Genomic DNA, 24,156 nt, shown 5'->3' on the forward strand with positions numbered 1-24,156 from the left:
TCGTCGTCGTCGTCGTCGTCGTCATCATATCCTTATGTCCACTGCCTTTTAAGTAAGTGCTATGTAGGTAAGCAATTTGTTATAAGCTCAGTAAAGGTGGTAGGGAGTGTAAAAGCATAGTCACCGAATAAAGGAGGTTCTGAGTACTATGCCAATTATCTTACGATGACGATGAAAGATAATTGGAAGGTGGCTTCTATTTAAAAATCTCGAATGAAGTAAGCAACTTTTTTTTACTGCTTTATTAGAAGAAAAGTACTGTTAGTACTTGGAACCGAGAAAAACAAGCGCGGTATAATTAAAAATAAAATTACAGAGATTGATCTGCGATAGGTTTTAAGCCTGTTTTAACCCCATTTCGTTGCCTCGTGGTGGGATTGCGCTGGACTTCGCGACAAGCACCGAACAAAGACGATTATTTCCTTCGAGAGGATACAATCGTCTTAAAAAGCCGCAGACTCTTAAAGCTTTAAGAGACACTCAGGTCACTAGAGATTCGCGCAGGGCCGCCATTCTCAGCCCTCTATCCCCTTTCGCCAAACGGGGTTTCGGCAATCCTCTCAAATGAATTATTCGGACCTTGACGCCACATCTCATTTCACGAAGAATGAAACACGGAAGACACGCACTTCGAGAAAAAGGGAAGAACTTATTGTCGTGCAAAAGAAACGCGCTATTAAAGGGAAAGGGCGGCCAGAGAAACCGGAAAGGCGCTGTGGGACCGAAAGAAGCAAGAAAAGCAACGCCTGCTTGCCGGAAGGAGTAACAGCTCGTTCGAAACAACGGATAGAAAGGTCAAGAGATGCGCCAGCGTTCGCCCACACAAACAAACGACACTGCCGCGGCAGCGCGAAGTTCAGGCAACTCCTTTCTTTTCTTCTCTCTCTCTCTCTCTCGCCGCGCGCCTACACGAGCGTCATCGTAGTCTGGCATGATGGTCTGGCGGCGGCGGCGTCCCGAAGACGAACCGTTCAATGATCCCGCGCAGGCGCACTGCTGGTCGAACTGCAGCAGCGGGAGCGCCGCTCGCCGCTCCTGCTTCCAACGGCCGCACTGTCGCGTTGCCGCGATGCAAGCCGTCCTGATCTGCTCCCTGCCGAACCTGGCTGGCCCCGCCCACAGGACTAGGACGCCCGGAACATCGAGAGTCGACGACCAAGGCGGCCGCAAGATCAGCTGGCCCCTCGTAGCCAGCGTTCGCAAACAGCTGCTTTCCCGACGAGTGGCGCCCAAGAGCAGCGACGCCGGACCCCCGCCGACCCCGGTGACGAAGGAGCCGAGCTTCGCGCAGAAACTACGTCACTGACCGTTTCATGCAGATCATCAAGGCAGCGGCAGCAGCAGAGGCAAAAGCATCGGCGAACGCAATCGGCGCGTCCTGCCAGAGTGGCGCCAAATCGTGGGGCATCCGGCTAAGGTAAGGGAGCCATTCTTTCCGAAGCTGTGTCGAATGAGAGAGTGAAATCTTGAAAAAGAAAATGCGCGTGCTCCCAGTCTGCGATGTCGATGGCTTACTCATTAGTCGTACTGACGGTTTTTCTCCGAGAGTGTGCTCATAGGGACTTCTGTGCAGCTATATGCTAGGCCAGAAATACGCTATACACACACAAAACACTGTAAACCAGGAAGTGTTCATACCGGAGATTACAACAAGACTGAATGAACTGTACTACATTGGCTTCACTATTTCATTCGTCATAAGAGAGTTATGCCCCCTCCCCCCTAACCTAAAGAAAATTCATCTTTCGTTCGTGTGAAATATTCCCGTTCTCTTTACCATTTCGAATACATATCTTCGAAGCGGAATTACCCGCCGTCCTCATTTTTTCCCTAGCTTGGACAATTTCATCCCAACGTAATGCGGCATACCGTTCTTGAGCTAGAGGCGGCTTTTCTTTTAGCTTCACTGGCCGTTCTGCTGTAGCCTTAAAATGTCTAACCATTGAAAAACGGAATAATGACGGGCTTTATATTGAACCGTAATATCGCCAAATATTCCGTCCGTGCGTGAGAATTTCGATGAGGCTACTGGAGCGCTACTGGAGCTACAGCGCTACTGGAGTACGCTGCCGAGCGGTCGGTGGGTCTGCGGGTCGGTTCGTGAAGCATCGATTGATTTCGCCCGGAGAAAAAGATGAGGCTGCAGCCCGACGACCCAACGAACGCAGTGTTGTGCGGGAAGTCGCGACGGGGACTTCGTGGCGTGTGAAGGTATTCGCGCGGTGGTCTCTTCCTTCATGAGCGGCGCAGTTTGAATTTCTTTCGGTTCTTTCGGTGGAAGACCGACCGTCCCCGTTTCCGTTTGTTATTTTTCTTAATTTCATTTCATCTTTATTGGTGGGGAACGGGGGGGGGGGGGGGGGGGAGGGGTAGGGATGATTACTCGCGAGACATATGGGTAATAAAAGAAAATTGAGTAAAATTATGCAGATCGAACACGCGCATTCGAATCTATGTGAAGCAAAGCTTCCGTGAAGCGCTTAGTCGTATGCTATAAGTTTGTCCATTTAATTCCTGTGTCTTTGACGAAAGGGAAAAACTGGCGCGCAGGCGTGTCCTATCGCGCATCCGTGCTAAGCAACGTAAAGCACGCGGCGATCATAGTCGAATAGCTAGTTGACGTTGGCACAATATAAGCATGCCCGTGATTGTGGCCCAACGGTTAGAGCATATAGGGTTGCTGTGGTTGGGTATAGAGAAATTCGATCCCACCATCGAGCACGTAATTCATTTTCTTTTCTTTTTTTAAGTGTCACCTATTCGGGACGACAGCATCAGCACCCAACATCACCGAGCAGCCGTGGTCAGGAAAGTCTGCGAGAGTTCGAAAAGGATCGCCTTAAAAAGCTTGCAACTCTTGCATCGTGCAACAACTGCAGCAATGTCTCTGCAAACTTTACTGCCCGTCACCCAGCGGGCGCAGTTTGCATGTTACGTCTGTAGCTTCGGTGCAGCCTTTCTTGAAACCTCAAGTCGGACCATCCGCGTTCCGGGGCACAGTAAAAGCGAGTGTAGAGCACCCGTCGTTGCCACAGGAGCCGAGCTCTTTGGAACACGTTTCTTTGGTGTTTCGTGTGCAAAATAACGCGGTTACTGTGACGTTGCAGGTAAACGCAATGCTTCACTTGCTGCTCGGACTATCCACGTATCTATTCTATTTTTATTTTTTTTGTAATAGCATTCTACGGTTCAAAATATGTAAGCCTTCTCCAACATCAGGGACAAGCGATTCAATAAATTATAAGTCAGAATGACACCAAGTTGGCTAGCTACAGCATTTAGTCAGTAAAAACGGGCGGAGATGTAAAACGCGTTTACTTGACCGAGCGTTGGTATCTTGATAAGTTTTGTTTGTTTGTCACTATTTAACACCTGGCGACAAATGGGAAGATAATCTCACATCTTGGCTTCACTTGTAGAGCACATCATCTAAGTTTTTCCAGAGATACTGCTCAGTACCATGCCTCTGGGAGATATCAACTTTTCCGAATAGTTTGGTTTGGCGACGCTGACATTAAGGAAAAAGAACTAGAGATGCTTGCCTGGCTGAGAGCCTTGGACGCTACTCCAGATGTTAGATGAGAAATATTATATGTGCATAATGAACACAAAGGTGACATTAATACCTGTCGACACGCACACGCATACACACTAAAGTTGTTCACTGAGTCTCCATTAAGTCCTCTGGTTTTCAAGAATAGTAGGAGCACTTTCACTGAGCAAGAAGGTGTGCTTTGTTGATGCGTTTTGTTGGTTTCGTTGACTATCCGTGCACTGGATATGTATGTCGTCTGACCTTAGTATAACATTAAGCAATCCGTGGCTCTCGTTTCAAAACAAGGTCGTTCTTAACACACTGACGTTCCGGTCGAAAGCAAGTCCCGTAGAACTTGTGTGTGCACTAGTGCAAGTTACAATCATGTTCACGTGCCCTGCTCTGAAGACACAACATGAACCGAAGAGATGTATAACACATGCGTGGGGTTCTGCGCGTCACATAGCTATTCGTCTGGAAAAATTGTTTTCTACAAAGAGAAGAACCTCTCGCTCACTTGACAACGAATATTGAGCGCAGGCATATCCACAGCTCGAAAATACGTTAGTTGGCTCGTGCGCGCTTCTTCAGCTTTTCTTGCCAGCCTCGTAATTGCCAGTGGATGCGTACAATCTACATGCGTTGCAAATAGCATGCGCTGAACCTTTCATTACTTCCCTTCTTGCGGTCTTGTAGGTCTTCAGATGCCACAGTACTAGTAGTAGTTTCTGGCTTACCGTTTCCAAGAAATGGCGTAAAAATGAACATTAAGAAAATTAAGGTTTGATCTTTTATTGAAATGAATATAAAAGAACGATGTGGTTACACTTTCATGGTGACGACTACTCGTTTCGCTTAGCACACACACACGCACACGCACACGCGCGCACGCACGCACACACACACACACACACACACACACACACACGCACACGCACGCACACACACACACACACACACACACACACACACACACACACGCGCACACGCGCACACGCGCACACGCACGCACGCACGCACGCATGCACGCACAGTGCCCCAACTATCATGCACCAAGGTTTAAATAAATGCAAATGCCACGTAGCTGTACAGAACCATGGTAATGTTGTTTGCCATCGCTTGGAGATGCTCAAATTATTCTTTTTCATTCCGCCTAACTATATGATTAGTCTTACTTAATTAAGCAACTTCTCAAATATTATAATTAGATTAAGAGTGTCAATTGGAAAATTGTGTACCAACATCAAAGACTCCCGATAAAGCTTTCTGTTGCTCAATACGTGATATATAAAAGTGTATTTTCGAGCGTGAAGGGAACCCGCCTGTACATCCAAAGTGCCTAGAGCGGCCATTCGTGCGGCAATTTTTCGTGTATTCGCGGGCTTCTTTCACGCTCGGAAAAACACTTTTCTGTAGCACGTATTCAGCAACAGAAAGCTGTACCGGGAACTTTTTCTGTTGCTCTACAATTTTCTCATTGACACTTTTCATCTTATTAAAATGTTAGAGAAGCTGATTAATCAACTAATTAAGTCTAATTATGTAATTAGGTGGAATGAAAAATATAATATGAATATCTCCAAGCGACGGAAAACATCATCTTGATTCTGTCCAGCTACGTAGTATTTGCATATCTTTAAATATTGGTGCATGATAGTTGGGGCACCCTTTAGTAGCATAGGAAATCGTTCTCGTATATGTCGAAGCTTTATAAAGTCGCTGCTCACGGGAATTTTTTTTATTTCACTTTACATTGGAACCACTGCGCTGCAAAAACCTTTTGCGTTAGCATACAATAATTATATGTGCGCTCTCCTCAGAATACAGGTGTTTGCTGCAGAGCCTTTGAACGTTCCAGCTCGTCAGCACAGACCTTGAAAATGCGTGCTGTTTACTTGCGTCCCTATTCGCTTGTTTGTTGTTCGCCTTCGGAAACACTGTCACGGCTGTCTTCAGGTGCGCGGGCGGAGCGAAAGTCTTGATTGGCAGCTGACATCTAGTAGCATTCAGAGATGCAGTGGCGTGCCAGCATAGTGCCACAACGCGCGCACTGAAGCAAGGCTCGATCGTCGACCCAACACCAGCAGCAACAAACCATTCGGCCACCGAACATCGACATATAAAGCCGCACCGGAGTTCACTAGAATATGGTAGCATTTTCTGCTTCTGTCGATTTCGTTTGATTTGCCCGAAGGCAGCAGAATTATTGCGACCACTGCGGTAGTACTTGTGATGCTACTGCATATAAATTGAACGTTGTTTATTACACTTGCATACTATTTGCAAGGATGTGTTTGTTTGTTTGTTTGTTTATTTATGCAATGCTTTTGTTCCCCATTTCGCACCTCTCTGATGTGCGCACGCTATTCGGAACGTACTCTGTTGAGTAAAACTGGTCTAATTACCGACTGCATAGTAGCCGTAGTTACATGTACTTACGACCAGTATTTTTTTCATCACGAAGTATTACTTAATTACTTCTTAATTATTGTTTGAATCGCAAACATATCAATTGCAATGTTGTAGGGCACCTCAAATGACCTCCGAATCAAGCATTTGTTTAGTGCTCAGCTTTGCCTCATTGGTTTTTCCGAGAAAAAAACAAGAACGCGCGAAACATCCAAAATACGAAATAGATACGCGTTCGCGCGCCGCTACTCAAGCGCTCCCAAGCGAATAGCCACGTATGCACGGCTTTACTAGCGGCGGCAGCTCGATACAAAGCTCCACGATATGTAATGGTCGCGGCATGAAGAGAACACGCCGCTGACGCATTGATAAGCGTAGGGGAGCCTTGTACGATGCGGCGATAAGAGAATGCAGCCGTATATCTTTCAATGGTTGTTTGTAGGCGCTTGAGTAGCGGCGTGCGAGTGCGCATCTATCTTGTATTTCGCGGGCTTTTGTTTTTTTCTTGGAAGAAACAACCAGGACCACTTCGGCACGAAATAAATGCTTGATTCGGACGTTATTTAAGGTGCCCTACAAGATTGTAATTAAGATGTTTGCGATTCAACCAATAATAAAAAGTGCACTAATTAAAAGCAATTAACTAATTAATACTTCGTGATGAAAATATACTGGCTCTTAGTACATACGACTGCCGCTACTATGCAAGAGCTCTTGGGTCCAAAAACCTTGGTCCAAGTTAACTGGGTCACCCTGTGTGTGCGTGTGCGTGTGCGTGTGTGTGTGTGTGTGTGTGTGTGTGTGTGCGTGCGTGCGTACGTGCGTGTAAACGAGAAGAGAGGGAATCTAAGGGCCCGATTTTTATTAATCATAAGAAGCCAACAAAGACACCAAGGACAACATATGGGGAATTACTCCTACTTACTAATTGCATTAAAGAAATGATAAATTAATGTAAATGAAGATGGATGAAAAAACAACTGGCTGCAGGTGGGGAACGATCCCACGTCTTCGCATTACGCGTGCGATGCTCTTACCAGTTTTCCCGCCCGTTTCCCGTCCACTTTCTGGGGTATTTATGTTTTACTACTAGAACTAGCCCTGGGAGTGTTAGCCAACGCCACCACTCACAAATCCTGGCAGGCGTCACGAGTACGTGATCTTTTCTTTAATTCAACTACTAGATACAACTAATTTCCCATATGTTGTCCTTGGTGACCTTGTTGGCTTCTTATGATATATATATCGTAGAAGAGACAGATGATATCTGTAATGAAAACTGGAGAGGTTTGCCTGGCGGAACGCCTAGCTTGCAACTCCAAGTGAATGCGGTAATAAATGAAGTGATACACACAGTACTCATGGCAGGCGCTTAAGGTGACACACAACACTTCGTACGATACTAGTGCACAGTGTCTCACAAAAAAAAAGTTAAGAGCGCCTTCATGACGCGTGCGACACTCATGCAACACTAGTCCATGGTCAAACTACGTGTTGTAACTCGAGGTATGAACACTGAGGTACATTTGGTGCGGTCATTTGTCCCGCGCTGCTACCGGAGCGGCACGAAACTTCAAGAGACTCAGCTGTAGACTGTTCCAGGTACCTCAGAGGCATTAGTGTACGACGGCTTCCTATTTTTGCTTGTTTTTGCTCTCTTTATCGCGCTGGCTATCGTGCTTAGCGACGATAACTCACCAATGGCGTGCACTGCTATTTGTAGGAACTGCACTACAGAGTGTCGTGCCTGCCCATGGCACCACCGCCACTCTTATTGTGACGGTCTCCAGGTAGGAAGCCGCGTCTGACCGATGCTAGGACAGCTTCTTTTTGTTTATGTACGTGAACAGCTTTCGTAGCTTCTGGTTCCGGTTGACTCCTTTGCTTCCGGTTAGCTATTGTTCTCTTTTCTCAGCCATTCTTTCCTACGCTTGCCTTCGTTTAGGTCTTTGTATTTTTCTGGCTGTGGATTTGGCTGTCTTTGTGTTTGCTTTCGCGACCTCTCCGTAGTGACCTACGGTTCGTGGTGTGCGATCGTTCTTGGGGGGAGGAGCGTTTGAAAGGCTCGTGAGAACGTGGCTACGGGCGAAGCACAGGTCACGCGAGTGCCGACGTCAGCGTCGTCTTGGCGTCTACAACGACGTGGCTGAACGGCATCAGTACAGAACCTTCGTCTGCGTAGCTCTGTCTTGCCGAGTAAACCGTCATGTTTGAGTGAACTGACTTCGGCCCAGTGAATGTAAGCTAAAGGGGTCCTCTAACATCTCTCGCCGAGGTAGATTTTCGTGGTTTCTTTCAGTCTTGCCGTAATTTCTAGCTCGTTGGTTCGGATCCGCGGTGAAGCGCAGAGGTCGAAACACTTTTCCAGAACGCGCGAGCCGCTTGTTCCAGACTGCGCTGGCGATACTAGCGATAACACGTGGTACAAAACTGGCCGAATGTGATGCATGCGCGGCTAAAGTTACGACTATGCCCTGTCTCTTTTCGTCCTGCCAGTTGTCTCATGCGCTGGCAGCTGCTTCGATCGTCAGACCCGCGTTCTATGCAAATGTTTTGACCTCTGTACGTACAAAACACCTGCGGTACACTATCATGGATGTACTCAGTCACGCAACGCCTGTTTCACCTCGTTTTTCACTGGTGCACCAGTGAATGCACTCTGTTATACAGCCAGAGAAAACCCGACGATGGTGACATACCCTTATTAAACTAAGTTACTTTGACGAACCGTGTAAAAGCCTATGGACGTCCGTCAGTAAAATCGGCAAAATGTTCATAGACGAATCCCGCGTACTTTTCGTACACCGTAGATCTATTAAACGTCAAAAGTAATCGAACTCATAACAGACGCTGTTTATTCGTTGCTTGAGACACGAAAGTACAATGTAACTACATTAAGGAACAAATTTTAGTGTGTGAAAAAGCGCATTTTGTTGGTGTGAGCCACAGGACATTGCAGTTCCGATAGATGTCCAGCTAGTTCATTAAAATAGCTTGCAGCGCTTGAAACGACTACGACACCTCCGAAGAGCTTGGCCAGAGGGTAGTGGAAATGGAGTAGACTTATCTGTTCCTGGGTACATTCTTCCCTTCTGTGTTAAATAATATTTGTTTCATTTGATCTTCTTTAATTGCAGATACAGTTGCCACAATGACTGTTCGTACGGCAATGATGGATGTGTGGCTGGATAAAAGCGCCGTCGAAAGCCCAAGTAAGGCAACCTTTTGATTTTAAGTGGCTTGAACATTGCCTACTACCGAAAAAAAACAAAATGTTCTCTTTTTTATGCTTACGATGCACGTACCCGACTATTTTCGCCATGTCATCAGAATAGAAACACTTAAAACACTTGTACTTTTTAACTTCTATTGCTTGCTCTGCAGCTTTTACTGTCTTGTGACCAATGCCGTGATTCTACAATCTCGAACTTCGTAAGAACAGCTTCGTGAAACTTACTTTGTAAGTGATGATAACGGCAGCAAATATTCACTGCTTTCTGAAAGATGCGGGCAATAAACCTGCAGCTTCTTCGTTAAACAGAAAATCTTATTATGTCAGGCCTATTTTATTTGAAAGAAAAGTAGAAAGCTATTTGTCAAGGAAAGGTTCAGGCTAGGAGACACAATCTCTTCAATGTTGTTCACTGCATGCTTGGAAGAAGTATTCAAGCGATTAAACTGACAAGGCTTTGGAGTGAGGATCAACGGCGAATATGTCAGCAACCTTCGGTTTACGGATTACATTGTCCTGATCAGCAACACTGGGGACGAATTGCAACAAATGACTGAGTACTTTTTAGAGAAAGTGTAAGAGTGGGGTTGAAGATTAATATGCAGAAGACAAAGATAGTGTTCAATAGCCTGGCAAAGGAACAAAAGTTCACGATCGCAAATCAGCGTCTATAGTCCGCAAAGTACTAGTACGTTTATCTAAGGTCACTTATTCACAGGGGACCATGATTTTGAGAAGGAAATTTGCAGAGAATAAGAATGGGCTCGGGTGCATACTGCAGGCATTACCAGATCCTGACTGGAAGCTTACCATTATAATTTAAAAGAAAGGTGTACAATCACTGCATTCTACCGGTGCTAACATATGGGGCAAAAACGTGGAGGTTTATAAAGAAGCTCGAAAAAAAGTTAAGGACCGGGCAAAGAGTGATGTAACGAAAGATGTTAGGCGTAACACACGAAGAGAGTGGTGTGGATCAGAGAGCAAACGGGGATAGCCGATATTCTTATTCACATTAAGATTCTTAAAAATGAAGCTGGGCAGGCCATGTAAATGCATAGTATGAATAACCGGTGGACCATTAGACTTACAGAATGTGTGCCAAGAGAAGGGAAGCACAGTCGAGGACGGCAGAAAACTACATGGGGTGATGACATGACGAAATTTGCAGGCGCAAGTTGGAATAAGTTGGCGCAGGACAGACATCGGAGATAGCATGGAGGGACCTTTGTCCTACGGTGGACATAGAAATACGACGATGACGATGATGTTGATTTCATTTTGTGCTCAACAGCGCAAAAGCTTCTATAGGCGAGGATGTTTCATTTCGCAATATACTTCGAAGAGGGCGCGTGTGAGGCACCAACATTTATGCTTTCACGCAGAACGAAGATCCACAGCTGTGAAATCTGTGGAGGATGTCTTGTCCACTTTGGGCCTGGTGCGAAAGCACGAGCTGGCCACGACGGGCTCGCACATTTATCTCTACACAGCCGAGTCGGCGGGGTAAGGCGTAGTCCCTGTTGCAGATGCACGAATTTCCCAACTTCATCAACAGAAACAGATTGTCCACAGAGTAAAGGTATAGTTACAGTAAGATAGTGTCGGTTTTGACAAGCACGGTTGGTAAAGCATAGTGTAAATGAAAGACATGGAAACGGGGCCACAGTGGAGTGAAACGAGTGACTCCGGCTTTGAACCACGTGATTTATTGCATACAGTCTCGAAATGTTGTACAGTACGAGACTTAATTTTTGCAGAGTTTATGAGTTGACTAATGACATCAGGGGGACTTGTGGCCTTGTGTGTGTTTTTTTTTTTTTTTTGCGCACTAAAGTCTAAAAAACTGTATTTGATCAACCCGATTTGGGACTCTAAATCCCACGATAGATAAGACCAAATAGATTCGTTATCGAGTTTTCTTTATAGAGCGTATAAAGACTTCTATAGACGCGTCTATAGGAACTTGAAAGCGGCCTGGAAGGAGTGTATGGGTAGTCTGTAAACTGTCCTATTCATCTTACGGGAGCAGGGCGCCACTCAATGTGCCGTTGCGCTCCTTTATCGAATTCGTCAGGCTTAGGAACGCAGACTACCTACATACCACAAAAGCACAATAAACGTGAGAGCTTTTCGTGAGTGCAATCATGTCGATCCAGCGGGGACTCCTTTTTCCAGCGTATTATTATTATTTATTATTATCATTTGTTTTGAAAACATGTATAAATTATACATGAAAGGGAAAGCGAGGAGCAGGCTGGGAACTGCCACCGGAAGGGGCACAACGCCTGCCTATCTTTAGCAAAAACGCAAAAAACAACCATGCAATCCTTATTCCAAAAAGAATGATATCGAAATATGCGTTATGTCCCTTTTTTTAGTAGGGCGCTCCTGCAGCGCTGTTTGTTCAATATAAATATAATATGCGTGGGGTCGTTAGGAATTATGCCGCAACGCATTACGCCAACGCCAGCCGCAATCATTTTCCCAAACGCTATAGCGGCCAGTGGTACGTTTGAATGTGTGGTTTGAAATGCGGCTTGTTTCCTTTTCAGATTGTCCTGCCTCATCACGGTTTATTCTAACGGCTTCTTAACAGTGACCATAGAAGACGCGAATCCTGATTCTCCTCTCACCAACCAGGTGCGTAGGTCATAGCTTTCTTCTCTTAACGTACTCGTCACTTTGAAAGCTTTCAATACACTGTACCCCGCTTCATTCTCTAATGATGTCAATGTTATCGCTGCAAATCCCACGTAGTATACAAGGCTGGCCTTGTCAAAGAGTCGCTGGATCAACTGACCATCAGTAGACATCCATGAGCTTGAAAGATTTCTATCGCTGTAAATCAGTAAATATCCACGCGTTTGAAATATTTATATTGCTGTTTACCTTGAGTTAGTTTCAGCGCAGTCCTGTAGACAGACTGTGACCTTTGACAGGTCACATGTTCTTCGCAAGTAAAGACGACTAGTTCATATTCTCGCTTATTCAACGCTGAAAGCAGTGCGACACTGCTCTTTAGTGCTAAGGGCTGAAATATTTACCGAAGTACAAGTAAACCAGAGGAATCATATCCGCGTACTCGGAATTTTTGAGGCACTAATATAGAGAACACGTATAAAGTACCTTCATAATTCCAAACTGCGGCGTTTGAAACAAAGAAAAACAACGCAATAAATTGGTTGTTTGCAGAGTCGTCTTCATTAGGACATCCTAGCTACGTACGTGCGGCTCAGTAAGAGAAGAGATGGCCGCTGTGACTTGCCAATCTTGCAAATGGGCCCATCTGTATACGAGTTTTACGAGATTCACAAGAAGAACGCGCTTCGCATGATAAGAGAAGCTTATTATCATATAGTCCAAATTTCAGGACCTATACACACTGACTCCATAAAGCACACAACCTGTGAAGCTGCATATCATAATCGAACCATGTCCTAGATGTGCGTGTCTTGACGGAACTAACTACGTAGTCTTCGAATACGTAGAAACATCGCCTCGTGCTTCGAAAATCGCTTGTCTAAAACAACATTAACGCTAAAATAAACGAAATGTGGCTCGTCTATAGTGTTTTCTCTTTCGGATATGCGTGTCGCAGAGCTGAGAGCAGGTGTACGTTTTGTCTCTTGCCCTAACCTTTCAAGGTCATGGAAGAGCTCAAACTGAAAATAAAAGAGAGCATCAAAACTCGTATAGAAAGGTAAGCGCCCACAAATGAACGCATGAACGAGTTCTGTGTGCATGCGACCGTATATATCAGCCCCAAAAGTTTGAAAATGCAAAAGAGTCCCCGTTAAAACCATCATAACTGACATCGTTTTGCAAAAAAAAAAGTGATTGTTTTTTTCAGTTTTGTGGATGTGTTTCTATTCGTAGTATATAGCTAGACGTTCTGTCGTGACGCTCGTTTGCCTGCGTTTGTTTTCTATGGTTTCTTTTTTTCCTTTTTGTCTGTAATAGTGAAAACGTGCAGATTCAAATAACATCTTCAACATATTCATATAGCGTTTGCATTGATATGCCAAAGGTAGGCCTTTTTTGTGCTACATCATGACGAGCCTAAGCCCCATACGAAGCAGGGGAGTTATGAAATGGGGTCTTTGGGCATAAAGCTATTTGCGTGATCACATCGAGCATGGTGGTCATCAGTGCAAAGTTCTAGTGGAAATGAAGAGAACGCGTATAATTAAGTATATAAGCAATCTGCTGAAACATGAATGGATGGTTGCGTATTGTTATGTACATATATATACATGTATGTATATATATGGAAGGCTCAGCCTGCACCTAACTAAGGTAATCCTTTGCGAAACCTTCGGCTTACTGTTCAAGCTATTCTGGGAGAAAGTAGCGCTGCGCGGCTAAGACCACTCCCTCTGAACTTAGAAATGTGTTGCCCGAAAGTCGTGATTGCACAAAAATACCCAAAGGAAGCGAGGTGGCGCAAACGCTAACCTTTATTTTTCCGCGGGTTACACACTCTTCAAACAGACGTGCAGACGTCTGTTGCTTACGCACTCATCTGTCTATGGTTTTTTCCCTATTCTTTCGTCTATTCTCTTCAAGGGCCTATACAGTGCAATCTCTCTCTCGTGCCACGCAGGTCGGAACTCTGTTCACATCAATGCGAGGCCAGGCCGTAAGTTGAACAAAACCGCGAAAGCGTTAATCCGTAGCTTTCTTTTTTTTTTCTGGGGCAGTAGTCTTGGTCCCTCTCCTTTTTTTCCCCCATCGTTCTTATTTGCTTTCTCGCACATCTCCAAATCGCACAAGCCTGAATTGCTTGCGAGAATAAAAAAAAAGCATCCTGCTCTTAATATTCCACTAGTATGATAAACCGAGTCTGAACGCCATCGGTAGTGTTTTAGAACTTTTGCTTGTAGTGCACTTTAGCAGCAGGCCGCAGTTTTCATCACTTATTGCTTGCTACGTTGCTCACTCTTCATTTTACTTGTGTCAACAGAGCAAGCCGTAATGACCTTGCTAAATCATCCGTTTCAAGGTGACGATTAGTGCGAAAAAGACGTTTCGCGGACGTGGCATTTCCAGTTCCAAGCGTATGCGCGTGACTATAATGAAGAGTGACCGAAACACGGCTTGGCATTTATATTAGGCGCAGTTAACCTGGGAGCCAATGAAATTTATTGGGCGTGCTTGAGCATGAACGAGCGCTGCGTGTCATAATACGCGCTGAATCACGTGACCGTTTATGGGCTTGACGACATCGAGACGTTCCGTTTACATTTCTTCCTTTGTCGTACTGCCGAGGCATTATAAAACGCAGAAAAAGAAAAGAAAACAAGAAAAGGCTTCCTCAGTCCTACACAGTCCGTAGCGCGCTAACACCGGCAGTAGTAATGGCTCGAACACGTCTTCTCGCCTTGACTTAATCGCTTACTTGCCTTTTGTACAGGAATAGCTTAGTCAATGGGAGCGACTATATATACGTATGGCTTGTCAAGAACAGACGCGAACAAATAGCGTTCGTGCATACAACGCGGTGCACAAGAAACAGGGAGAGTAAAAACTGCGACGTTATTGTCGTAGCTACCCGGAAGTCTGGTTAATGTTTTAGTAGCGTGACAGTTGCAGGAGCACACCGCTCAAATAGGAACTCGAGTAACGGCGTGTTGCTTGAGTACTTGTACGCATACCGTTCGCGGTTCGTAATGTTCACTCTGTTCGAGGGCTGTGCTTCGACTATTGTTCCTGCATCTGTATGGTGCTTTCAATACTGAGCACGCCGACACGTCACGTGTGAGCGTTACTAGTATACGCTTCATCGGTCAGACAGATCGGCTAGCATGTCAACGAATGCCTTTCGCCTCTCGCATTGATGTCGGCCACAGAGTTTAAAGCGCTGTGCGGTCTCGAGTGGTGTCATAAAATGACACTGTTTTCTCTTTTTTTATCTCTAACGAGCGGAAAGAGTGAGATACTCCGCTCTGGAGATTCGAGCGGAATCTACTAATTTAGTTATACCTGAATAACGACCCGCAAGCAGCGGAGGTTAATATACCTGCGATTCCGGTACAGTCACGCATTAAAAGCAGCGATGTGATGTGAAATAATCACTCTCGAAAAATTGAAGGCTACCCTGTAGCGTCAGCCCCTCTCCTCCTCCCCCCCTTCCCCCACACAACTGCACACATGGACGCAATCAAGCAATATATATACTTACTTGAACGTCAGAACGATGCATACATTTAACTGTGATTGTCCTGCGAAATTCTTGTAGAAACCAAATTAATATGGAGCGGACAACACTGCCGGTCTTGCAACGTGAGCGTGAGACGAGAAAATTGCTGTCAATCTTGGAATTATTCAAGAATACCCGATATTAATGTTGAATCAATCGCTGTTATAGAAAAGAAAATGTCAGGACTATAATAACACCCGCAGTCGATTTTATTTTCGAGGTGCAGTCCTAGAGCCTGCGAAAAAAATACGCGCAATATATTATGATCGTCAAATACCAGCGCGTAAAAAACAAGAGACGAACGTAAAAAGACACAAACAACGCTTTATGTTCGGCCCTTGTTCTTTATGCGCTGGTATTCGACGACCAGGAGTAGTCTTCTAGCCCGAATATCAGCTCCAGTGGAATATATTAGCACCGTTTCTTACAAATAGAGCAATCATTATTGTTTCTGTTTTTACTACTGCGACCCTGTAAGCTCCAATCATGAGCAGTTACAACAAAAGTTAATCATATGTCATGTAGGTAATAATAATAGACATGATCTAGCTAACTTTCAGTGTATCTTCATAGCACGGACTTTTAGTGTCGTAAATTTTTAGAGGCACTTGTCGGCTTTGAAACCTGGCTTACGCAACATTGCATATCAATGGCTGCAATGACGTCTATGTATCGACTTCAACGTAATGGAAAATATTACTAAATGTAGAGACAATAATTGATTTTCCTAGAGCGCTGACATTGGCATGCATCGATCCAGGTTTTCATGGTCCTCTCTCTTGCGACACGATCTTTTGCGCCACGGATACCCAATAAATGACCAAGCATCGTGCTACATGTTGACTTTCGCAACAGCGTGAAACGACGTTTGCCTGCTTTTATGCATACATCCTGCTTGCGCATGCGTTACGTCATATCGCTTGATGTCGTTCTAAATTTAGCACGTTGTGTCCAAGTCCGAGCCTTATAGAAGCAAAACATTTGAGACACGCTGCTTAAGAAAGAACGTTCTTGTCATCCTGCAGAATCCCGCTGATCAAACGAGGAACTCCTGTGCCAAACTACTACACGACCTCGGACGAGAGAATTCTCGAGTACGACTTTGACAAGATTGTGTTTGAGGAGAAGTCCAAGTACCAGCACGTCAAGATACTGCACTCGCCTACGCTAGGAAACTGCCTTCTTTTGGATGATCTTCAAAGTGAGCATTGCTCGAAATCTTAACGTCGAGTTCCATCAACGCTACGAGTTTATTCGTTTACTGATTTTATGTACGGTTGTCTTAGCTTACCTTATGAGAGAGGAAACGTAGGTACATTGTAGTGAAATACACATATTGCATGGCTACGTACAGAACGAAATGCTTGCATATTTAGGCTCCTTGAAGCACCATTTATGACGCACATACACTCTCGAAACACTTTCCGGAATGATAACCCTTTCGAACGATGAGCGTGCAGAAAAAAAATCACACATGTAAAACAACAAACAAATCGTAAGTGCCTGTCAGTGATGTCTAGTGTACTGGCTGTACTCGACTTTCGGTTGATATTGGCGATTTAATTCTTATAAGAATAATAAGATTATTTTAGCTGACTAAAAAGAACAGGAGGTAGCTTAGAACCTGTTGGGCTATAATGCATGCTACATGCATTTCATCATCGGCGGTATCGGACAGTACAAATTGTTTATTTTCCGTATTGTGGAACGAGCCGTAATAATATACGTGGCAGCCTGCAGCATGTCGATGTATGAATGAGAATAATTTGTATGCGTTACTTGTATAACGACCTTTTGACACAATATGTACATTTAATGTCATTGATAAGTGTGGCGGCAGTCACCTGGGTTTTATGCACGTTAGTGGTTACACGTATGCCGTCAAATAAATGCGCCGACGCATGAAGCTAAATATACGTGTTCCATGTGGCTCGCGTTTAGTGCGCTTAAAATACTAAATGTATTAAACGCTAAGCGTTACAAACATACTGTTATGGTCCGTAAAATTGAATTTGAATCAAGACATCCTGCGTTTTCATGAGCACGTTTTTTACCTTACCAAAAACGACAAGTAACTTTCCTACGAGGTTTTCATCAGACGATGCTGATATATACATCCCTTGACTTAAAAATTGTAACAGCGCAAACACATGCATCCACAAAGTAACAAGGACGAGACACAAGCGCTGAGGACGCCTTGTGTCTTGTCCTTGATACTTTGTGGATGCATGTGTTTGCGCTGTTCCAATTATTAAGTCAAGTATGCACCAACTCGCCCAAAAAGAAGTTTTAATGATATACATCCCGTTGTCGACGCCTTCGAAGCGCAATTCGCACAGCTATTTATCATGCTTTCTTACAAGAGTCGGGTGCTTATCATAAATGTATTACAGGGATGAATACCGTTCGTATAAATTATCCTTCCCTTCAACTTTTTTTTCTTGTGAACAGAAACTAAAACCTATAAAATCACATGTGCGGGTAATGTTTCTTACGGAGTTTCACTCATGGAGTTCCGTTTCACTCGACGCCCTAGATCTTGCCGAAAAGGACATCAACTACACTCACGGCTTGATGAAGTATCCCAGCGTCAGCTACGCGGACAAAGAGGTGCTCATACTAGGAGGCGGCGACGGTGGCCTTCTATGTGAATTGCTCAAGGAAAGACCCAAATACGTCACCATGGTGGATATATCCTTTCCTCTTTCCACTTTTATTTGTCCTCATTAGTACTGGCGCTCTTGTTGAGCACGTATGCAGTAGCGAAACAATGTTTGCAATAATGCGTTTGCGTCTTTGATTGCATATATTTCCGAAACCATCACCGCGCAAAGAATCATGAAACGCAGTCCACTTTCGCGAGAGTGTACACACATTTTAGAAGCGGTCCGGATAAATGATTGGCGTTGCGGCACGTGATTCCTCGTATGACTAAGCCGTTTTCAGACAACCCGAGGCCATTATGACGCAGCTTTGCGGTCTGAGAGACAGACCGCAAAGCAGATAGCGGTCAGCCTCTCTTTATCTTTTGGTCTGCCCGTAGCACCAACTCTGTTCTTATACTAACGCTGTGTGTGAACGAAACTTCTATATCCTAGTGTGAACGAAACTTTCCGGAGTGCGTTAATCAGTAAAGGAAACCCGAGACTTGAACTCCAAATTGCTCTCCAAATGTTTATTCTTGACGGCACCGCACATTGACGAAATGGTGATCAGCGCCTGCCGACAGCATCTTAGAGGAGCTTGCGGCAATGTTCTCGACACACTCAAGGGAACCAACCACGAGGTGAGTGTGCTTGCGGGTCCCTGCATACGCAAAGTAGTTGAAACCGACAATTAACGGTGTGTTGCCGTGACGAAGACGAGTCAGTCACCTTGACAAAACGCTGTAGCTCCAGGGTGAGAATTTCGCCACTGTTAATTACTTCTTAGCGCAATCTTCTTCCTGGATGACGCTGGGAGGCTGCTTGTGGCGTGACATCTTCCCGGAATTCGTACGTCGCATGCCCTTGTACAGGTCTGTGCTACCAAAAAAAAAAAAAAAAATGCTAAATGAGCCCTGTCGCGCATACCACACATTTGTTTACAACGTGGTAGTAATAACAGTTTCATGGGAACTTGCGAGGCAGATGGTACACGACGAAAGGAATGTATTATCTTACTCGATCGATGTGGCACAGGAGCAGCTAGCGCTCAGAGGGGCGGTGCGCTGTACGCGTTGCAGGTGTTGTAGCTATTTCTAGTCTGCCGTGACTGGTTTTTTTTTCTTCGCGGTATCTTGGGCCAGGAGAAAACAAAGGCTGTGTGTCGATCATGTGCAGCTGAAAAAGGCGGCTTTTTAGAACTTGACGGTAAATTTGAAAACGAAACCTGACGACTCCTCGGCATTATACAAGGCAACGCCCCCTGCCCACCTCACTTCGTCTCTCTCGTTTTCCTGCTCCGTGTGACCCGAGCTTCAAAATGGCAGGCGGCATAAATGACCAAAAAATTCATTTGACGTACCCTATAAGTCGAATACATTCAGGTGAGCTCACTTTCATGCAGACATTCGTAGTGCATCGAAGTGTCCTGTAAAGCTGGCTCGTTTGCATGCTCAATATTAGCGAGGTGAAGCGCGTGCAAGACAAAAGCAGATGAGTGTGCGCAATTTCGAAATGTTGCCTCGTATTTATTGTCACAAACGCTGGACGTTCTAACTGCATCAGTAGCAATCAAAACAGCCCTCGTTTTCTTTCTTTCTTTCTTCCTTTCTTTCTTTCTTTCTTTTTCTCTTTCTTGCTTCCTTTCCTTCTTTCTTTCTTTCTTTCTTTCCTTGTCTTCTTGAACTGAAGTGGAACATTTTTTTTTTGTTTTTATTTGAAAGATAATTATAGATGACTGCGTGAAGAAGATGAAGGAATACATTACCGAAGGGAGACAGTTTGACGTAGTTTTCAACGACCTGACCGACATTCCTATCAGCACTGAACCACAAGGTACGTGTCGGATTCGTGATCTCTTTTTGAAACCTCATTATTACTGAAATGTTGGTGTTCGTGGAGGCTGTATACATTGGGCTTATACATTGTTCTTTCTTTGACCTTCCTAGGCGAACACTGGGACTTCATCAAAAAAATTGTTACAATGGGGCTTGCTGTGCTTAGAGTCAATGGACTTTTCCTCAACCATGTAAGCCAGCGGAATCTTCTTAATTACCTAGCTGTATGTATATTTATTCGCGCGTACACTAACGTACACTCAATGTATTTCATTCATGATTGCCTTTGATAAATTCACTAGCATTGTTATACACATGCAAACCTGCTCCACAAGTACTTTGCACATTTTTTTGTGTCCTTCAGCTTTTGGGGCTATCCGGAGTGTTCGGTGGCCCTCTCAATATTTAGTGAACATAAGTCTGCTGTGTTGACTTTCTACACCACTAGCTAGAAATTTCACGTTTGTCATTTTTTTTTCTTCTTAAATTTCAGGCCATAGGAGTCAGCTGTCCGTCGGCTCTCGAGACCTACGAGGAACTTCTCAAAGAGCTGCCGTTCAAACTCACCTTTTCGAAGCACACGGCTCATGTGCCATCATTCATGGAAGAGTATCCTTCTTCACGTTTGGCGTTGTATTTCGTGTGTATACACTAATTCAGCTGCATAAAAACACCTAGCGTCAGTACAGAGCTACTTACGGCAAACAGAATGTGCCTTTTATTAGGAATTTAACCATCATATCAGTTGTTCCTTTTTTTTTTTGTAGCTGACGACACTGCCTAATGCGTTTATCTTGCCATATTTTTATGGCAAGATAATCTGTGGAAGTACTCTAATCTCTTTAAATTTATTCTATGCGTATAAATTTGGCCTTGTTATACAATTTCGGTTATTGTAGTGCTGGCCACGACGTTCTGCTTTTGTTTGTATATAAGTAGCTCATGAACGACTATACGACGCCTAAGTTTTCAAGTAAATTATGTCATAGACCGCACGTCGGAAAATTAAGATGTGCACTGTCATGCAGATGGTCGCATTAGTATTGAGCAACTGTTCATGCAAAGCCCCATTAACTACCAATTTTTCTTAATAATTATCAATAACACTGAAAGTATTTCGACGCACAATGCGTTTTTATTCGTTGCCTGAGAAGAAAGCCCGTGGAGCATGGTCGTCTTGGCGAAGATGTATTTGTTCGTTTTTTTTTTTGGCAGGTTATAATCAGACTAGTGTAATGACAAGGTGCCGGACAGCTTCTTAATGAAGGTAGCGTAAAGAGAAGCGAAGAGAGACTGGACATAAAAAAAGATGGAAAGCTAAGGTAGTTGGAGAATGTTTATTTAGTTCTAAAGAGCGCTATAACTCATGAAACTCGATTAAAAAATGGTGGCCTCGGCTACTCCTGAAGTTGAGGGCAGACTTATCGAAATTGAGAACGAAATGACATGCAGGAACTGATGACGCCTTGGAATGGAGTCCGACACTTAAAAATATCTGCCGTAAGAAGGACGCGGTAAGCGGCAGCCCACCACTGCCTTTATTCAATGAAAGCAGCCCGCAAACCACGTCTAAACCTGTTTTTCCTACTTTATATCTGTTTGTGCTAAATTGAACCTCAATGTAAGGAACATAGACCTAATGAAATATTGGATACAATATATTAAATGCATTAAATGGCGATGGCTCATTTTGATGGGTATTCAATTGCTATAGCGAAACTGAAAATCTGAGCTCAAAGGCAATAGCGCTTATAGGTAAGCAAGAATTTGTTCGCTGGTAACCGAAAGAAATGTACTCTGGCAGCAAGAATGTCAAATACTCCGCGAGAGCAACCTGAAAGGTTCCGGACGCGCATTCGCGTTTTGACGAGAGGCTTGGCTTGGCTGGCGCGCAACCGGCAAGCTAACGTAACAGTACCGTGTGATCATACCAAAAGAACGGTTCCGCATTAACTGCGGTGCAAAGCGCATTTGCTATTCAACCTTGTTCACGTGTAATCTATCGGCACGGGAAGCTATCAAAATCGGCAGGAGATCCTTTGATAGCCTATCGGAGACAGTACGCTGGAATTATGCGTAGATCCGATCGCAATGTTTTAGAGCGCAGCACATAGGTGCCCGTTCCAGAGTCGAGCCTCGGCGTTCCCGGCGTAACCGAGCGAACGAGCGCAGCGGATGAAAGAACGAACGCGGAGCGCAGCGGGGGATGAAAAAAGCGGCGTGAGCGAAGAGTGCGCGAGGAGGAAAGCGGAGGAGGGTAGGGCGAAAGCGTGAGAAGAAAACCGTAATGCTGCGCAAGTGCCGACGACTGCTACGAGATGGCGCCAGAGTAGCGCGCCGTCGTTTGTACACCGATAACTACTTTATCTTTCTTCGATCACTGCTTTTCACCAGCTAACAAATGTTGAACGTTATACCTCGACGCACGACGTGCCTGTATGTATCAGAAGTTTCTCGAACGTTATCGATAGTTCCATCCGTTGGCTATTGTCATCAAAGTTCTTTGTAATCTGATTGTATGCGCGACGCGAGTTGTGTAGTATTTTTTGAAAGCTACAGGAGCACCAGTGATTACACTGAAACCTTCGACGTGTCACGTATAAAAGCCGACGCGCTTGACCCGCGGATAAGATATTCGACGTTCGCCGACTCTGCTGTATCTCTATCTCAAATTATTTGCCTCAATATATCGCGAAATGAAAACACGTATAGAGCTGCGCTCAAGTTTCGCATTAGGGAATGCTGTAATCGTCGGTGAACTTCTTCCCCCGATGTCGCTGTGTACGCTTATAGTGAACACCGGTTATAACGATAGTACGTTCATTGAGTATGTGACTTTGTTTTAACGACACTCGACTATATATGATTTATAACCCGTAGGTCTCGCGATACTTTTCCTTAACACTTTTTTACCTCGTTCTTTTTGTCACAGCTGGGTGTTCTACAAGATCACGAAGTTGGAATGATATTCGGGTGCTATTAGCGCTGTACAAGGCCATTTAACACTTGTCGATCACTCTCTGCTCTTCCGGCGAGCGTGGACCACCGTCCGTAGCCACTTCCTCTGCGCGGTGGACTTCCTGCCACAGCCTGCCACCTGTGCGGCCTGCGGCCACCGAATTACTCGCCCTTTCTTTCCTCTTCAACTAGTACTACCATTGCTACTACATCTCCTCCTCCGGGTTTTCGTTTCTAGTCTCCTTCTGCTGCTCAGTTCACCATCGTCGTACCGTACCATCATTTCCCGCGTACCACAAGGTTTCATCATAGCTGTACCAAATAAGTGTGCTAGGCGGCTCAATGCTTTTTCCTCACATACGCGCGCTGAACCAAGTATACATACACTACCCACATTCCCGCAATGTAATAAAAGAAGTATTGCTCCACAGACAATTTTCACAGTAACCCCGTGGGCGCCGCCATGTTTGATCACGTGGTGACGCGTTCATTACTTGTCTCGGCAGTATCTGTGTTTACAATGGATGTCTTTGACGCCGGCGCTGAGCATCAAACCTCCGTTTCGGCGGATATCGTATATAAACGGTGACTGGGTGCACGACGCGAAGCCACAGCTTCAGAGGACGTGCAAGCGCTTTCGTTGCTCACTACGTCTTTTGCAAACTGCGGGGGCTGCGTATACGGTGCTTGCAATGAAAGCGGGGCTAGAAATGTATTCGAAGTTGTCCAAACTTTCCGCTTATGAACTAAATGAGGATCAGTGTGCTTTCCTCTTAGTTTTTTATTTGGAAAACACTTTGAAGCAACGGCTTGTCATGTTTCTAACTCAGCAAAGTTCCTCGGTGCGGTTACTATCTGATTGTTTGTTAATGTGGTAGCATTAGGCGTGTCATAGTAAAAAAAAAGTGTGTGTGTGACGCCGGTCAAATCGTAGTGGTAGAGAGGGGATGGAAGAGCTTAGAAGAGAGAGAGAGAGAGATTGTGTGTGTGTGTGTGTGTGTGTGTGTGTGTGAGAGAGAGAGAGAGAGCGATCACGACCATACACGGCCAGCAGGCAATGAAGCCAAGGAAAGCATAGGGCTATAATTAGCTGTGCTTGAAACTGAAATGAAGAAAATAATGAATAAAAGGGGAAATGATAGTAGACGGAAAGATAACTTGACGCCGGTGGGGACCTAACCCACAACCTTCGCATTACTCGAGCAATGCATTACCAATTGTGCAACAGCGACGATCATCAATGCGTCTACTAACTGTATATATATATATATATAATATTATTACGATATCATCGAGTGATGCTGAAGGTACGAGCCGCCGCGAGAACGACGACGAAGTGT

At 44.8% G+C, this 24,156-nt stretch overlaps 1 protein-coding gene across 2 annotated transcripts; it reads left to right on the plus strand.

The window, feature by feature from the left end:
* The first annotated feature begins 325 nt into the window (after positions 1–325).
* Sms (spermine synthase) lies at positions 326–23,251 on the plus strand. 2 transcript variants are annotated; one of them, XM_072288753.1, is made up of 13 exons: positions 326–1,417; positions 9,082–9,156; positions 10,562–10,682; positions 11,732–11,819; positions 12,824–12,879; positions 13,783–13,818; positions 16,404–16,579; positions 17,915–18,069; positions 18,575–18,664; positions 19,745–19,856; positions 19,970–20,049; positions 20,352–20,467; positions 22,791–23,251. In XM_072288753.1, the coding sequence occupies exons 2-13, from the start codon at positions 9,096–9,098 to the stop codon at positions 22,822–22,824; spliced, it is 1,125 nt and encodes a 374-aa protein (XP_072144854.1). In that variant the 5' UTR covers positions 326–1,417; positions 9,082–9,095; the 3' UTR covers positions 22,825–23,251. The 2 variants fall into 2 exon arrangements, with proteins under 2 accessions (XP_072144854.1, XP_072144855.1); XM_072288754.1 differs by lacking the exon at positions 13,783–13,818 and having other exon boundaries at positions 329–1,417.
* The last annotated feature ends 905 nt before the right edge of the window (positions 23,252–24,156 follow it).

The sequence above is a fragment of the Dermacentor andersoni genome, chromosome 6 (assembly GCF_023375885.2).
Source record: "Dermacentor andersoni chromosome 6, qqDerAnde1_hic_scaffold, whole genome shotgun sequence".
NCBI lineage: Eukaryota > Metazoa > Arthropoda > Arachnida > Ixodida > Ixodidae > Dermacentor > Dermacentor andersoni.

What these genes read in the sequence shown, in the direction of transcription:
- Sms (XM_072288753.1), top strand. Translation starts at nt 9,096, where the DNA reads ATGACTGTTCGTACGGCAATGATGGATGTGTGGCTGGATAAAAGCGCC. An exon ending in TCTTTTGGATGATCTTCAAA is followed by an intron (nt 16,580 to 17,914) that starts GTGAGCATTGCT and finishes TCGACGCCCTAG; the next exon opens with ATCTTGCCGAAAAGGACATC. An exon ending in AATACGTCACCATGGTGGAT is followed by an intron (nt 18,070 to 18,574) that starts ATATCCTTTCCT and finishes ACGGCACCGCAC; the next exon opens with ATTGACGAAATGGTGATCAG.